The sequence below is a fragment of the Leptodactylus fuscus genome, chromosome 2, assembly GCF_031893055.1.
Source record: "Leptodactylus fuscus isolate aLepFus1 chromosome 2, aLepFus1.hap2, whole genome shotgun sequence".
Lineage (NCBI taxonomy): Eukaryota > Metazoa > Chordata > Amphibia > Anura > Leptodactylidae > Leptodactylus > Leptodactylus fuscus.
In genome coordinates, this window is record NC_134266.1 from 198581007 (window position 1) to 198599829 (window position 18823).

Consider the following 18823-nt stretch of genomic DNA (forward strand, 5'->3'; position numbering starts at 1 on the left):
TATTGGGGATAATACTGTGTGCAGGGCTTACTAAGGGACATAATAGAGTGCGGAGGAGGGGGTCAGTCGAGGTCTTCGGCATCGGTTTGGGGAGGGGGGGCCCCATGTCAAAAGTTCGCCACGGGGCCCCGCCACTCCTAGTTACGCCACTGAGTGAAAGCACCAAAACCTTTGTTATTATAGATATAAATTCCATCCAATGGATCCTGTTGACTATAAAAGGTTCTGTAGCTTTCAGTTAGGGAGGCTGGCATGCTGTGTTATTTTCTTCAGATTTTTTTTAAGTTGGCAACTGAGGCTTCCAGCAGAACTTCAGGGGTAGATCACAAATAGCTCACATTGAAATGAATGAGCTGTGAACGTCGTGTTGTTTAGAAGATGTAAACTTAGGACTATTCTTCGTTATGTGTGTCGTTAGACTTTACATCACTGTATAACAGTACAGGAATAAATCATAGTGTGGTGCCAGTGGTGGATCTGATATTATTAACCATATTAACAATCATAGTGGAGCCAGTGCCAAAGCAGCGACTTCGCAATAATTTACCTCTGTACTTTGACACAGTGACATTGTAGTACAGGGATACAGGTGTCTCTGCTAGGATTTATCCCTGTATGTGAAATTGTGACGTTACAGTACAAGGATAGGAGGGCTGCCACAAGTGGCTCCACTATTATTTACTATATCCCTGCAATGTGATGCCACTAAGTCACAATACTGTATTAAATCATAACATGGCAGGCACTACTATTAGCACTGGTGGCCTTGCTATGTTTTGGTGGCTAATCATAGACCCGCCTGTGGCCCTACTATGGTGTTTTATCCCTCCACTATTCCACTAATGCTCTTTTTAAGAAAGCTGAGCAGTGGAGGAGGCAGAAGCTGGCCAGAAGAAGGGAAGAGGGTTTCGTAATAAGGCGGTGCTTAAAGGGGCTCTATCATTGGGAAAAGTCATTTTAAACTAATCATATCCTTGCATAGCCTTTAGAAAGGCTATTCCACACCTACCTTTAGTATGTAAATTGCCTCAGTGTTTTTTCAATAAGTCCATTTATATTCATATGCTAATTAGACTCTTGGTGCACCATCATGCACTCCTCTTTGCTATTGTTTTCTATAGGTGTATACAGCACAGGCTGCTGCTGCTGGTTATGACTTCTTGCTTGCACACACAGATAGGAGAGAGTAGCAGAGATGAGTGCTGCTGGGAACTTCCTGTGCTGGCTGGAAGCTAATTAGCATATGAATAAAAATGGTCTCATTCAAAAACTAGTGAGGCAATTTACATACTAAAGGTAGGTGTGGAATAGCCTTTCAAAAGGCTATGCAAGGATGTGATGAGTTAAAAATGACTTTTCCCAATGATAGAGCCCCTTTAGCAATTAATATGAATTGCCAGGCAGATCCTGCAATGTAAAAGCATACAGGGAGTGCTCAGAAAATGCCTGCAGTATGTGTTTGCAATCTGTCTGTGATCTTAAGGCCTGCTACATCTATACTAGCTGGTAGATAATGAGCCGAGGCATCACTGCCACCTAACTCAAAATAATATTAAAACAGCAATGCAGCCAATTGTAAGTCAAAGTTTGATAAAATCGGAAAAAGGGGTACTGAGTATAAGATTACTTAATCAAAATCATCCATCACCTGTAGGCACTTCACCAGTGAAGCTTGCCTCATAGTTTGAGGAGATGTAATCTAGCAGTTTTCTATAAATTGATGATAAGGTTATGAAAAACTAACTTATTGCACATAAACTCTGTAAATAACACAGATTTATGTTACTCTCACGATAAGATTTACACTGACAATTAAAATTATATAAATAAAGCTTGGACAATGTGCTGTTGTATAAGTGAGATAAAAATATCTGGGAAATTATTTTAAGTGTGGAATTGGTCATCACTATCATGTGGGTAAAATATCTGACTCTTCAGTAATATGACTTCTTTACCTACAGCTGACTGGGAACTTGAAAATTATGTAAATTGGAAAACCCAGTTATAAAAAAGGGAAGGAAGAATTAGGATGGTTTCTATCAGAGATGGTTGGACTATAAAATGAGCAAGGATGTTTGAAGCAATAAGAAGAGGAACCTAAGTCTAGAAACTACAGCGTTCTTCACTCTAAGAAACATGCTTGCTACTAAGGTATTGTTATGTTCTTACTCTACTATGAATATTAGTAACATTTTATACTGAATGTATTATGCACTTAACAGATTTTACTCTACTCAGAATTTTACCAACAGCAATTGGAAAGCTTTGTAATAGAGAGCTTATATTGGACAGTTTTATAATATACTATACAGGCAGTTATACACTCCATACTTGGCTGTAGCCTATATACTTTTCACAATCCATCTAGTTGCAGACATGTACGTATGTGGTTATGGATAACTATTTAGTAATTTATACAATATATATTAATATTTGATTATTATGCTCATATTCGTTATCATTTCAATGAACAGACACTGTACAGATGTGAAAGGAGAGGATAGTTTGATGTCAAGGGTTATAAAAGTTTTTATTAAACATGATACTCGTAAATCTTTGCACTTCGTATTTGTCAGATATTTCACACTTATGGACAATAGACTAAACTTGTAGGGTCTTGTTATTTTTTCGGTGGAATCTGCCAGTAGCTGGAAAGAATAATTCCATCTCAATATCAGCTCCAAACTCCATCCAGAACCTGCCTCCCTTTGTTTCCAATGGGCAGCAGAGGCAGACAATTCTTTTTTTCCCCAATGGCAAGATGATGTTAATGGAGTAGTTTACATGGAGAAGTCTCAGTGTATTTTGACTGTTGCTCCATACAATTCTATAGAAGTTATGGAAGCAGACAGCGAGATTGGTGATAGATTTGGTTTTGAGGGCTTATTTGACTAATGCAGTAGACTGGTGTACTTAACAATGTGATTCATATAGTAAGCATATCTCTTTTCATCTCATTTCCAGACAGTCACAGGGAGTTTTGCCGGAATTATACATGGTCTGACTACTAGTAATCTAACAGAGACGTTGATTCAGAGAAGCAAGCGCATGATTTTAGACACCTTGGGAGTCGGTTTGATTGGTACTACAACAGAAGTCTTCCATAAAGCATTGCAATACAGCAAAGTAAGAATGAATTATCACTGAATCTGTAAACATCTGTGAAATTCTCTAAAATGCTATATAAAAAATAATTGTTGTACCTCTGAAATTCTCTAAAACTCTGGAGTTTTCCTTGGCGACTTCCAGGAGGACATGCTACAGAAGTTACCTGCTGAGTGTTTGCACGGTGTGGCCTTAGCATGTAGTCATTTTTGTGGCATTTTTAGCATTTTGCCTTTTTTTCCTCAGTGTTCTTGTAGTGATATTTTTAACTGTATTCTCTTTACATGTGGTCAAATTTTTCAGTATTTTGATGTATTTAGTGCATTATAAAATGAAATAGAGGCACAATACTGTTTTTGAATAGTTTTTCTTGTTTATTGCAAACCAGCGCATGCTCTATAATGGGTTTTTTTCAGATTTTTTAAATGAGAAATGTCTGTGTGAAATGTTACAGCACACGAAACCATTAAAAAAACACAAGACGATGAAAAATGGTAAAAAAACCCACTTGCTATTTTCTCGCTTAAGACACGATACTAGTTTGTCACTGCTACTACTTTGTTCCTACTGATCATACATTGGTTGTGTATGTTAGAGATATGGGATAAATGTCTTAAATGAGAAAATGCCTTTAAGAAACATGCACATTTGCTATTTCTAATGTATATTTATTCTGAAAACTAGTAAAAAGTAAAGATGAACGAACACTAAAATGTTCGGGGTTCGAAATCTGATTCGAACAGCCACACACTGTTCGACTGTTTGAACGGGTTTCAAACCCCATTATAGTCTATGGGGGGAAATGCTCGTTTCAGGGGTAGGCAACATTCGATCAAATTCTACATGCCAAGTCCATGAGTGAGGGTCGGGCTGGATTCCTCTCCCTGCGCAGCGTCCCCGCGTCCTCTTCCGGCCTTGAATTCACTTTGCTAGGCATCGGGCCTGGGCAGAGCCGACTGCGCATGCCCGCACTACAAGCGGACATGTGCAGTTGGCTCTGCCCAGGCCCGATGCCTGGCAGAGTGAATTCAGAGCCGGAAGAGGACGCGGGGAAGCTGCATGGAGAAGACTTCTAAAGGTAAGAGAAGAACCAGTGTTGATTGGCCGACTGTATAGCATTCTGCCAATCAACGCTGGTTCTGCATCGAATCTTAACTTCGAACAGCTAGTAGTACTAGATCGAGTACGAGTATTTCGAATACCGTAGTATTTGATCGAATACGTACTCGATCGAGTACTACTCACTCATCTCTAGTAAAAAGTAAAACAACTGCACATGGAAACCGATCAGAATATACAGTAACTTGCTATCTTCTTCGGTAAGCTAGAAATAGAAGAGTCCTGTCTGACTGCTGTGGGTGAATGCTTTACTTTTTCATATTATTTTTGCATATACAAGGATCTCTTTAGATAATTCTGATATTATTTAGAAAATGTCCAATATACATTTATTGCACTTGAGTTACTTATAGATTATTCTATAAAATATATTCCTACCAAATATATTATAAGCCAAAGTTATACATGGAAAATTCTGCCTCCAATGCTTTCGTAGGGATAAAAGAATTATTAGCTGTTTTTCTCTGTATTCTATTGTGTTTTTTCTTGCTTACAAGTTCACCTGTTTTATTGATTTCAGATTTACAGCACTGACATCTCAAGTACAGTCTGGGGCCAGTCTGACCGCCGTCTTCCTCCGCTCTATGCCTCTTTTGTCAATGGCGTTGCTGTAAGAAATGATCCTTATATACAATTTTCTTTGATCAATGTTAGATTGCCACCAACCATTGTGTACTGTACTAATAATAGATAATGATCTGCGAACATTGTCATCACATTGTTCTAAGGGTTAGTCCAGGCCAGCATAGAAGTAAAATTGTCAATCTGATAGCAGCCTTGTTTTAAGCCGAAATTGACAATATCCTTTGTGGTTCTTACAGTACTGAACCTATAGTAATGGTTTTAATGATGGTTAAAAAGGATAAAATGTCTGTGGTATTACATATTATATAGAGGACGCGTCAGAATACTTGTATTCACCATTAAATAATTCATCAATGTAAAATGACATTGTGTTGTGCTGCTTCAAACCCATTGAGTGATTTCATAAGTCAGGAAAGACAGCAGTGTCAGCCGCTTGGTAAACCTCTTCCAACCCTGTAGAAAAATACAGATGATGTATATCCTTTATTGTGACACATGTTTTGGGAAACTAGTCTTTTGCAAAATTCACATATTTGGCAACAAAGAAATAAATTGCCTTATGTACTGTATATCAACAGGAAAACAGGTATCACCCTATAATATTTATTTATTGCGAATTACAATAATCACAATGAAATGGATGCAGAATTCAACTGGAAAATTACAGCCTATTAATTTAGTTAATGAACGTACATGTTACAGAAATAAAATTATAGACAATGCAACAAATACAATGCTATCTTTATCAGGATCCCGTCCCAAAAACAGACTCCTTAAGCAATACATGCTAAGGTTATATGTTAAAGGCTATGTATAATGCCATCAAACATAGAACATGGCCTACAACAGGTGCTAAAGAAGCAGATTGTCCTAATAAAAATTGCCTATTATTTGGAATTCTGCTGAATTGTTCATCTCTTATATGCAGAAGAGCTTGCATTTTTTGTTTTTACAGATTGCCCAGTAAATGTTTTGCAGGCAACTTAAAAAGGATCTTTCACTGCTTCCAGCAACTAGCAGTAGCAACTAACTCTTTACATCCTTTATTAGGCAATGCTTCACTGTTTCTGGCAAGGTTGGATTTTTTTTTTTGTAGTTTCCGCTACTCCTGATCAATCAGTGCAGTTAGTTTTGCTGTCGTATATGCATATTAGACTCTCTACTAGCTGCAGGTAAGGGGTGTGAGTCACAACTCTCTGACAATATCCTTTGAGAGACTGACACTCTCAGAGTTCAGAATCTCCCCCTGTCTGTTCTGCACAAAATCACCCACTTGGCTAGAGAGCCTAAATATCATATCAAGCACCAGTGTAGCGTCACCTATTACAGGATGCAAACATCTAGAATTGATGGAGGTGGTAACAGATCTTTAACATCAGGGCATCCATTTGGGACTCATGTTTGGTCATAGATAAGAATATTGTAGGTGGCCAGCCAATATCCTCCTTTTATTAAGGCAGTACAGAATTAAAAATCTAATCTCCTCTAATGTTTCTATATTCTTCAATATATACAGTATATATATATATATATATATATATATATATATATATATATATATATGTATATATAAAATTTACAGCCAAATATTTGAATTTTGTAAGACTGGTGCCACCAAACATGAGTCATAAGAAATGCAGGAAATATTGCACATATTCCATATTTTACAGAAATTAAATTCAAAGAATAGGGAAGAACAGCTGAAATAGGGGAAGAGAAAGTGCACTGCTGATTTTCTTCTCACCATGGTACTACAAAAAAACACTTAGGGCATACTCAGAAATCCATTTTAATGGAAACCTGCTCTATTTTGGTCCATTTTGCAGAGCATTGGTCCATTGATAAATTACACCCTACAGTGCTTTATTATTTTCTCTTTTAGTAAGCTTTCAATATCTCTACGATTTAGATATTACCACCACTATTCCCCAATACACATCACTGTTGTTCCTAAAATTTAGGCATAACCTAGTCAACATGGATGTCATTGTTTGCTTTTTTAATAACAGTAGTGCATTTGCTATTTCTTAGGTTCACTCAATGGACTTTGATGACACTTGGCACCCCGCCACACATCCATCTGGTGCTGTGCTGCCCTCCTTGATAGCACTTTCAGAAACTTTACCTTCACATCACAAGAAATCTGGATTAGATTTCCTTTTGGCATTCAATGTTGGTATTGAAGTGCAGGGAAGACTCATGCGTTTTTCTAATGAAGCCTGCAATATTCCAAGACGGTAAGCAATGTCAATTCCACATAGCAAAACACTATTTCATGGTTGACATGTATCAAATATCCTGAGCATAATTTTCCCTTCTCATTATTTTTCTTATGTTTCGGTAGGTTTCACCCTCCTGCTGTGGTTGGTACTATGGGAAGTGCAGCAGCTTCATCTAAATTTTTAGATCTTGAACAGGATCAGTGCAGAGAAGCCTTAGCTATTGCTGCATCATATTCTGGTGCTCCTATGGCCAATGCAGGAACACAAACTAAACCCCTCCACATAGGCAATGCAGGCAGACATGGACTGGAAGCTGCTTGCTTTGCATTTTTAGGTCTTGAGGGGAATAAACATATCCTGGATTTGGAAACTGGTTTTGGTGCTTTCTACCATGACTATAACCCACAAGTCTTGCCATCCCTGGAATCTTATAACTGGCTGCTAGAGAAACAAGATGTGGCTTTTAAACGGATCCCTGCTCACCTTGGGATGCACTGGGTTGCAGATGCAGCGTCTGCAGTACGGAAACACATTGCTGGGGACAATGAGGCGCTGCCCATTGATAATATTCAGAATATTGTTCTCAAAATCCCAGATGTTAAGTATGTAAGTCGTCCCTTCCCATGTTCAGAACATGAAGCTCGCCATTCTTTCCAGTTCAATGCTTGCACAGCTTTACTAGATGGTCTTGTGTCTGTCCAGTCTTTCAGTGACCAGAATATTTCCAGGCCAGATCTACAGAAAATACTTAGTAAAACAGAGATTTTTCACCCATCTGATAATGAACCAAACTTTGAAAAAATGTACTGTGAGGTGAGTGTAACACTGACAAATGGGACCACCTTTACAGAAAGGTGCAACACATTCTATGGTCACTGGCGAAAACCACTGAGCAATGAAGACCTTCTTAAGAAATTCAGGTCCAATGCATTGACTGTGCTTTCAGAAGATGGAGTGGAGGGTATTGTAGAGATGGTAAACAAGCTAGAAGATCTATCAGACTGCTCTGTGCTATGTTCCTTACTGAGACAAAGAAGTCAGACTGCTAGCAAGCAAGAACAATCATTCTAATACAATATCACCTTCATACTGAAATACATCTACATCTATTAAGGGTTACTGGGTTTCTAAATATTGACATCTTATTTTTAAGGGGTTGTACAGGATTAGAAAAAAGTCTCTGTTATCCTCAAGAAACAGCGCCACCCCTACCCATGGGTTGTGTGTAGTATTGCAACTCATCCCCATTCTCTTTAAGTCCAGTTCAATAGAAACCTAAGAATCTAACCATAGCCCAAATTTATATTTGATTGAAGGAGTCTTCACCAAGGGCTACATTTTGGAGAACACTACAGTTATAAAGGCATTAACAAGGATATACAGTATACTGAGTCCTGGAGAAACAGGAAATACAACTGGAATGAGATGACATGATTTCAAAGTACCCATAGTTACCTATCTGTTCACTTCAGACTTGTTCTGGAAAAATAGACAGCTCATCAACTCCCACAAACCCCTTTAAGTCTAAGGCCCCATATAGAGAACTGCAGCTAATAAAAAAGCTGCAGAAAAAAACGCATATTGCATTGTTTCCACATAGTTTGCCATTGCGTTTCTGCTGCATTTATCTCTGTGTTTTTCTCTCCCCTTATTAAATCTATAGGGAATATGCTTGCATTTCGACAGCTAAAATTGACATGCTATGTGTTTCGAAAATACATTCGTTTAGGAAACCACAGCTTTTCCAGATCATTTTTTCTACCACAATGTGTCGTTGAGATTAACCAAAATTTAATTCATTTTCCTGGCACTGTCCATGTATAAAATAAAAATAAAATTGTTGCTTGCCTGCCTATCCTTCCCAGTGATCCATCATTGTCTCCATGAGAGCCCCCGACCTGTTTACATCATGGTGCCCAACACTGAGCTAGAGCGCCACTAATAGGGTGTGTAAATGCTGCGATGATTGACTGCAATAGTCACATGTTGTCTGCGTGTTAACAGGAGAGAGGGGACTATCAGATAGGCAATGCTGGAACACATGGGGAACATACAAGTGAGTGATAATTCTTTTATTTTTCTTCTATTGTATACTGTTTGTATATTTTTTTCACAATCTAGACAACCCTTTTACGGTTAGTAAAATTTAACAATGTTAATGCGTATATAAATTAATAATGTGTATAGCGCATATATTAATTATGTTTATAATGAAAGCAGATAATTGATATCACTATTGTAATACAGATTATTTGACTCTTTAACACTTTGTGTGATTATTCGCATGATTCTTATTAGAGATGAGCGAACACTAAAATGTTCGAGGTTCGAAATTCGATTCGAACAGCCACTCAATGTTCGTGTGTTCGAACGGGTTTCGAACCCCATTATAGTCTATGGGGAACAGATACTCGTTAAGGGGGAAACCCAAATCCGTGTCTGGAGGGTCACCAAGTCCACTATGACACCCCAGGAAATGATGCCAACACCTCTGGAATGACACTGGGACAGCAGGGGAAGCATGTCCGGGGGCATCTAACACACCAAAGACCCTCTATTACCCCAACATCACAGCCTAACAACTACACACTTTACACACTCAATACCACCTCTCTGACAGTAGGAAAACACCTTGAAACATGTGTATTTGGCCCTTGCAGTGAGGAGAGCTTGTCACCAGCAGTGAATTTGGCCCTTGTAGTAAGTTGAGGTTGGCACCAACATTTGTTTTGAAAATCAGGGTGGATTGAGCCTCTAACCAGCAGAGTTTGGGCAAATTCATGGTGGAGGGAGCCTCTAAAAACCCCAGTTTGGACCAATTCATGGTGGAGGGAGCCTCTAAAAACCCCAGTTTGGACCAATTCATGGTGGAGGGAGCCTCTAAAAACCCCAGTTTGGACCAATTCATGATGGAGGGAGCCTCTAAACAGCCCAGTTTGGGCAAATTCATGGTGGAGGGAGCCTCTAAAAACCCCCAGTTTGGACCAATTCATGGTGGAGGGAGCCTCTAAAAACCCCAGTTTGGACCAATTCATGGTGGAGGGAGCCTCTAAACAGCCCAGTTTGGGCAAATTCATGGTGGAGGGAGCCTCTAAAAACCCCCAGTTTGGACCAATTCATGGTGGAGGGAGCCTCTAAAAACCCCAGTTTGGACCAATTCATGGTGGAGGGAGCCTCTAACCAGCCCAGTTTGGACCAATTCATGGTGGAGGGAGCCTCTAAAAAACCCAGTTTGGACCAATTCGTGGTGGAGGGAGCCTCTAACCAGCCCAGTTTGGACCAATTCATGGTGGAGGGAGCCTCTAAAAACCCCAGTTTGGACCAATTCATGGTGGAGGGAGCCTCTAAAAACCCCAGTTTGGACCAATTCATGGTGGAGGGAGCCTCTAAACAGCCCAGTTTGGACCAATTCATGGTGGAGGGAGCCTCTAAACAGCCCAGTTTGGGCAAATTCATGGTGGAGGGAGCCTCTAAACAGCCCAGTTTGGGCAAATTCATGGTGGAGGGAGCCTCTAAAAACCCCAGTTTGGACCAATTCATGGTGGAGGGAGCCTCTAACCAGCCCAGTTTGGACCAATTCATGGTGGAGGGAGCCTCTAACCAGCCCAGTTTGGACCAATTCATGGTGGAGGGAGCCTCTAACCAGCCCAGTTTGGACTAATTCATGGTGGAGGGAACCTCTAAAAAACCCAGTTTGGACCAATTCGTGGTGGAGGGAGCCTCTAAAAACCCCAGTTTGGACCAATTCATGATGGAGGGAGCCTCTAAACAGCCCAGTTTGGGCAAATTCATGGTGGAGGGAGCCTCTAAAAACCCCAGTTTGGACCAATTCATGGTGGAGGGAGCCTCTAAAAACCCCAGTTTGGACCAATTCATGGTGGAGGGAGCCTCTAAACAGCCCAGTTTGGGCAAATTCATGGTGGAGGGAGCCTCTAAACAGCCCAGTTTGGGCAAATTCATGGTGGAGGGAGCCTCTAACCAGCCCAGTTTGGGCAAATTCATGGTGGAGGGAGCCTCTAACCAGCCCAGTTTGGACCAATTCATGATGGAGGGAGCCTCTAAACAGCCCAGTTTGGGCAAATTCATGGTGGAGGGAGCCTCTAAAAACCCCAGTTTGGACCAATTCATGGTGGAGGGAGCCTCTAAAAACCCCAGTTTGGATCAATTCATGGTGGAGGGAGCCTCTAAACAGCCTAGTTTGGACCAATTCATGGTGGAGGGAGCCTCTGAAAACCCCAGTTTGGACCAATTCATGGTGGAGGGAGCCTCTAAACAGCCCAGTTTGGACCAATTCATGGCGGAGGGAGCCTCTAACCAGCAGAGTTGTGGGAAAGCAGGGTGGAGGGAGCCTCTAACCAGCAGAGTTGGTGGAAATCAGGGTGGAGGGAGCCTCTAACCAGCAGAGTTGTGGGAAAGCAGGGTGGAGGGAGCCTCTAACCAGCAGAGTTGGTGGAAATCAGGGTGGAGGGAGCCTCTAACCAGCAGAGTTGTGGGAAAGCAGGGTGGAGGGAGCCTCTAACCAGCAGAGTTGTGGGAAAGCAGGGTGGAGGGAGCCTCTAACCAGCAGAGTTGTGGGAAAGCAGGGTGGAGGGAGCCTCTAACCAGCAGAGTTGGTGGAAATCAGGGTGGAGGGAGCCTCTAACCAGCAGAGTTGGGGGAAATCAGGGTGGAGGGAGCCTAGTATTAGCAGAATTGTGCAACGCTTATGGTGGATGAGTATGAGGATGCGGAGGAATTGGAGAGGTTGAGTACAGACATGGAGTTTCATGTTGGGGTGCTTTACACAGGTGGGCACAAAAATGAAGGCTCTATCCAGTGGTGGTTCATTTTTATCAAAGTGAGCCGGTCGGCACTCTCAGCTGACAGACGGGTGCGCTTGTCAGTGATGATGCCACCGGCTGCACTGAACACCCTCTCAGATAGGACGCTGGCGGCAGGACAGGACAGCACCTCCAAGGCATATAGGGCAAGTTCAAGCCACAGGTCCAACTTCGACACCCAATACGTGTAGGGCGCAGAGGGGTCGGAGAGGACAGGGCTGTGGTCGGAAAGGTATTCCCGCAACATGCGCCTATACTTCTCACGCCTGGTGACACTAGGACCCTCCGTGGCGGCACTTTGGCGAGGGGGTGCCATCAAGGTGTCCCAGACCTTAGACAGTGTGCCCCTCGTTTGTGTGGACCGGTGAGAACTTGGTTGCCTACTGGAGGAACTGCCCTCCCTGCCGCCAATGTCACATGCTGGAAACATCTCCATCATATTCTGCACCAATTGCCTGTGGCAAGCATTGATGCGATTGGCCCTCCCCTCTACCGGAATAAAAGACGAGATGTTGTTTTTATACCGGGGGTCAAGGATAGCAAAGATCCAGTACTGGTTGTCCTCCATGATTTTGACAATACGCTTGTCGGTTGTAAAGCACCCCAACATGAACTCAGCCATGTCTGCCACAGTGTTAGTTGGCATGACTCCTCTGGCCCCACTGGAAAGTTCAATCTCCATTTCCTCCTCATCCTCCATGTCTACCCATCCGCGCTGCAACAATGGGACGATTCGAAGTTGCCCGGAAGCCTCCTTTATCACCATCACATCATCGAACAACTCTTCTTCCTCCTCCTCCTCCTCCTCCATTAAACGCAGTGAAGCGGACAGATGTGTGGACCTACTCTCCAGCTGTGACGGATCGGATGCTATCCCTGACTCCTCTGTGTGATCTGAGTTATCCCTGATGTCAATCAGGGATTCTCTCAGAACACACAAGAGCGGGATTGTAAGGCTCACCATCGCATCCTCAGAGCTCACCCTCCTTGTGGACTCCTCAAAGACCCGTAGGATGTCACAAAGGTCTCTCATCCATGGCCACTCATGGATGTGAAACTGAGGCAGCTGACTTTGTGGCACCCTAGGGTTTTGTAGCTGGTATTCCATCAAAGGTCTCTGCTGCTCAACCACTCTATTCAACATCTGAAACGTTGAGTTCCAGCGTGTGGGGACGTCGCACAAAAGCCGGTGTTGTGGCACATGCAGGCGTTGCTGGAGAGATTTTAAGCTAGCAGCGGCTACTGTCGACTTGCGAAAGTGGGCGCACATGCGCCGCACTTTCACCAGTAGCTCTGGAACATTGGGGTAGCTCTTTAGGAAACGTTGCACCACTAGGTTGAAGACGTGGGCCAGGCATGGAACATGTTGAAGTCCGGCAAGCTCCAGAGCTGCTACCAGGTTCCGGCCATTATCACAAATGACCATGCCTGGGCCCAGGTGTAGCGGCTCAAACCATATTGCCGTCTCATCGAGGAGGGCATCCCTCACCTCGGAGGCAGTGTGCTGTCTGTCCTCCAAGCTGATCAGCTTCAGCACAGCCTGCTGACGTCTACCAACGCCAGTGCTGCAACGTTTCCAACTCGTAGCTGGGGTCAATCTAACAGCGGAGGAGGAGGCGGTGGCGGAGGAGGAGGCGGTGGAAGAGGAGGAGGAGGGGGGTGTTCTTCTCGTGTCCCTGCCAGGAATGTTAGGCGGGGAGACGAGGTACACCGGGCCAGTTTGGGAAGCAGTCCCAGCCTCAACTACATTCACCCAGTGTGCCGTCAGTGAAATGTAGCATCCCTGTCCGCATGCACTTGTCCACGCGTCGGTGGTCAAGTGGACCTTTGTGCAAAGGAGATAAGGAGAAGGAGATAAGACAGGAACAGGGGAGGATGAGGAAGAAGTCAACAAAGTGGCGGAGGCAGATGAAGTGGTGTCCTGGCTCGTCCTCTGGAGTGCATCGCCAGCACAGTCAGCAGTGGCAGTGGCAGAGGCAGAGGCAGTGGCAGTGGCGTGAACGGCAGGCAGCCTTTGTCCTGCCGTTGCTGCCTGCCACTGATTCCAGTGCTTGGATTCCAAATGACGGCGCATTGAAGTGGTGGACAGGTTGCTCTTCTCAGAGCCCCTAATCAATTTCGAGAGGCAAATTGTGCAGACAACACTATATCTGTCCTCGGCGCATTCCTTGAAAAAACTCCACACCTTCGAGAAACGTGCCCTCGAGGTGGGAGTTTTTCGGGGCTGGGTACGAACTGGAACATCTTGGGAGATTCCGGGTGTGGCCTGGCTTCGCCTAAGCTGCTGACCTCTGCCTCTGCCTCTAGCTACCCTTTTTGGTGCTGCACCTGCCTCAACATCCACACTACTTTCTCCGCTTGACATCCCCCCTGTCCAGGTCGGGTCAGTGTCCTCATCATCCACCACTTCCTCTTCCAACTCCTGTCTCATCTCCTCCTCCCGCACAATGCGCCGGTCAACTGGATGGCCTGACGGCAACTGCGTCACATCATCGTCGATGAGGGTGGGTTGCTGGTCATCCACCACCAAATCGAACGGAGATGGAGGAGACTCTAGTGTTTGAGCATCTGGACACAGATGCTCCTCTTTTAGGTTCGTGGAATCGTGACGTGGAGGGGCAGGTTGAGGGACAATGAAAGGAGCGGAGAACTGCTCTGGGGAGCAGGGACAGTTGGGGTTATTGTTCTGTGAAGCTTGGGAATTTTGGGAGGAAGGAGGACAAGACTGTTGGGTAATAGGAGGAGAGGAGGCAGAGTCTGACTGGCTGCTGGACAATGTGCTGTAAGCGTTCTCTGACAGCCATTGCAAGACCTGTTCCTGGTTCTCGGGCCTACTAAGGTTTGTACCCTGCAGTTTAGTTAATGTGGCAAGCAACCCTGGCACTGTGGAGTGGCGCAATGCTTGCTGCCCCACAGGAGTAGGCACGGGACGCCCTGTGGCTTCACTGCTACCTTGCTCCCCAGAACCATTCCCCCGACCTCGCCCACGGCCTCGTCCACGTCCCTTTCCGGGAGCCTTGCGCATTTTGAATTCCCAGTTAAAAATTGGCACTATATACCAGTAGCAAAAATTGTGGGTGCACGTAACCCCAATATATTCTTTGAATTACCAGTCAGAAACTGGCACTATATGGCAGTAGCAAGAAATGAGGGTATTTATAACCCCAATATATTCTTTGAATTACCAGTCAGACAATGGCACTATATACCAGTAGCAAGAAATGAGGGTATTTATAACCCCAATATATTCTTTGAATTCCCAGTCAGACAATGGCACTATATACCAGTAGCAATAAATGAGGGTATTTATAACCCCAATATATTCTTTGAATTCCCAGTCAGACAATGGCACTATATACCAGTAGCAATAAATGAGGGTATTTATAACCCCAATATATTCTTTGAATTCCCAGTCAGACAATGGCACTATATACCAGTAGCAAGAAATGAGGGTATTTATAACCCCAATATATTCTTGAATTCCCAGTCAGACAATGGCACTATATACCAGTAGCAAGAAATGAGGGTATTTGTAACCCCAATATATTCTTTGAATTCCCAGTCAGACAATGGCACTATATACCAGTAGCAAAAATTGTGGGTGCACGTAACCCCAATATATTCTTTGAATTACCAGTCAGAAACTGGCACTATATGGCAGTAGCAAGAAATGAGGGTATTTGTAACCCCAATATATTCTTTGAATTCCCTGTCAGACAATGGCACTATATACCAGTAGCAAGAAATGAGGGTATTTATAACCCAAATATATTCTTTGAATTCCCAGTCAGAAACTGGCACTATATACCAGTAGCAAGAAATGAGGGTATTTATAACGCCAATATATTCTTTGAATTCCCAGTCAGACAATGGCACTATATACCAGTAGCAAAAATTGTGGGTGCACGTAACCCCAATATATTCTTTGAATTCCTAGTCAGAAACTGGCACTATATGGCAGTAGCAAGAAATGAGGGTATTTGTAACCCCAATATATTCTTTGAATTCCCAGTCAGACAAATGGCACTATATAGCAGTAGCAAAAATTGTGGGTGCACGTAACCCCAATATATTCTTTGAATTACCAGTCAGAAACTGGCACTATATGGCAGTAGCAAGAAATGAGGGTATTTGTAACCCCAATATATTCTTTGAATTCCCAGTCAGACAATGGCACTATATACCAGTAGCAAAAATTGTGGGTACACGTAACCCCAATATATTCTTTGAATTCCTAGTCAGAAACTGGCACTATATGGCAGTAGCAAGAAATGAGGGTATTTGTAACCCCAATATATGCTTTGAATTCCCAGTCAGACAATGGCACTATATAGCAGTAGCAAAAATTGTGGGTGCACGTAACCCCAATATATTCTTTGAATTACCAGTCAGAAACTGGCACTATATGGCAGTAGCAAGAAATGAGGGTATTTGTAACCCCAATATATTCTTTGAATTCCCAGTCAGACAATGGCACTATATACCAGTAGCAAAAATTGTGGGTGCACGTAACCCCAATATATTCTTTGAATTACCAGTCAGAAACTGGCACTATATGGCAGTAGCAAGAAATGAGGGTATTTGTAACTCCAATATATTCTTTGAATTCCCAGTCAGACAATGGCACTATATACCAGTAGCAAGAAATGAGGGTATTTATAAACCCAATATATTCTTTGAATTCCCAGTCAGACAAAGGCACTATATACCAGTAGCAAAAATTGTGGGTGCACGTAACCCCAATATATTCTTTGAATTCCTAGTCAGAAACTGGCACTATATGGCAGTAGCAAGAAATGAGGGTATTTGTAACCCCAATATATTCTTTGAATTCCCAGTCAGATAATGGCACTATATAGCAGTAGCAAAAATTGTGGGTGCACGTAACCCCAATATATTCTTTGAATTACCAGTCAGAAACTGGCACTATATGGCAGTAGCAAGAAATGAGGGTATTTGTAACCCCAATATATTCTTTGAATTCCCCGTCAGACAATGGCACTATATACCAGTAGCAAAAATTGTGGGTGCACGTAACCCCAATATATTCTTTGAATTACCAGTCAGAAACTGGCACTATATGGCAGTAGCAAGAAATGAGGGTATTTGTAACCCCAATATATTCTTTGAATTCCCAGTCAGACAATGGCACTATATAGCAGTAGCAAAAATTGTGGGTGCACGTAACCCCAATATATTATTTGAATTCCCAGTCAGACAATGGCACTATATACCAGTAGCAAGAAATGAGGGTATTTATAACCCCAATATATTCTTTGAATTACCAGTCAGAAACTGTCACTATATACCAGTAGCAAGAAATGAGGGTATTTGTAACCCCAATATATTCTTTGAATTCCCAGTCAGAGAATGGCACTATATACCAGTAGCAAGAAATGAGGGTATTTGTAACCCCAATATATTCTTTGAATTCCCAGTCAGACAATGGCACTATATACCAGTAGCAAGACATGAGGGTATTTATAAACCCAATATATTCTTTGAATTACCAGTCAGAAACTGGCACTATATACCAGTAGCAAGAAATGAGGGTATTTGTAACCCCAATATATTCTTTGCATTCCCAGTCAGACAATGGCACTATATACCAGTAGCAAAAATTGTGGGTGCACGTAACCCCAATATATTCTTTGAATTACCAGTCAGAAACTGGCACTATATGGCAGTAGCAAGAAATGAGGGTATTTATAACCCCAATATATTTTTTGAATTCCCAGTCAGACAATGGCACTATATACCAGTAGCAAGAAATGAGGGTATTTATAACCCCAATATATTCTTTGAATTCCCAGTCAGAAACTGGCACTATATACCAGTAGCAAGAAATGAGGGTATTTATAACCCCAATATATTCTTTGAATTACCAGTCAGAAACTGGCACTATATGGCAGTAGCAAGAAATGAGGGTATTTGTAACCCCAATATATTCTTTGAATTCCCAGTCAGACAATGGCACTATATACCAGTAGCAAGAAATGAGGGTATTTATAACCCCAATATATTCTTTGAATTCCCAGTCAGACAATGGCACTATATACCAGTAGCAAGAAATGAGGGTATTTATAACCCCAAAATATTCTTTGAATTACCAGTCAGAAACTGGCACTATATGGCAGTAGCAAGAAATGAGGGTATTTGTAAACCCAATATATGCTTTGAATTCCCAGTCAGACAATGGCACTATATAGCAGTAGCAAAAATTGTGGGTGCACGTAATCCCAATATATTCTTTGAATTACCAGTCAAAAACTGGCACTATATGGCAGTAGCAAGAAATGAGGGTATTTGTAACCCCAATATATTCTTTGAATTCCCAGTCAGACAATGGCACTATATACCAGTAGCAAAAATTGTGGGTGCACGTAACCCCAATATATTCTTTGAATTACCAGTCAGAAACTGGCACTATATGGCAGTAGCAAGAAATGAGGGTATTTGTAACCCCAATATATTCTTTGAATTCCCAGTCAGACAATGGCACTATATACCAGTAGCAAGAAATGAGGGTATTTATAACCCCAATATATTCTTTGAATTCCCAGTCAGAAACAGGCACTATATACCAGTAGCAAGAAATGAGGGTATTTATAACCCCAATATATTCTTTGAATTCCCAGTCAGACAATGGCACTATATACCAGTAGCAAAAATTGTGGGTGCACGTAACCCCAATATATTCTTTGAATTCCTAGTCAGAAACTGGCACTATATGGCAGTAGCAAGAAATGAGGGTATTTGTAACCCCAATATATTCTTTGAATTCCCAGTCAGACAATGGCACTATATAGCAGTAGCAAAAATTGTGGGTGCACGTAACCCCAATATATTCTATGAATTACCAGTCAGAAACTGGCACTATATGGCAGTAGCAAGAAATGAGGGTATTTGTAACCCCAATATATTCTTTGAATTCTCAGTCAGACAATGGCACTATATACCAGTAGCAAAAAT

General features: G+C 42.3%; 1 protein-coding gene across 1 annotated transcript; it reads left to right on the top strand.

Annotated features, from left to right (window-relative positions):
- The first annotated feature begins 2019 nt into the window (after window positions 1-2019).
- ACOD1 (aconitate decarboxylase 1) lies at window positions 2020-8102 on the top strand. Its single transcript, XM_075263132.1, has 5 exons — window positions 2020-2151; window positions 2965-3126; window positions 4745-4834; window positions 6841-7046; window positions 7154-8102. Exons 1-5 carry the CDS (start codon window positions 2137-2139, stop codon window positions 8100-8102), a joined length of 1422 nt encoding a protein of 473 aa, XP_075119233.1. The 5' UTR covers window positions 2020-2136.
- The last annotated feature ends 10721 nt before the right edge of the window (window positions 8103-18823 follow it).

Coding starts and splice junctions, on each gene's coding strand:
- ACOD1 (XM_075263132.1), top strand. Junction 3,127..4,744: donor AAGCATTGCAATACAGCAAA/GTAAGAATGAAT, acceptor TATTGATTTCAG/ATTTACAGCACTGACATCTC. Junction 7,047..7,153: donor GCCTGCAATATTCCAAGACG/GTAAGCAATGTC, acceptor ATGTTTCGGTAG/GTTTCACCCTCCTGCTGTGG.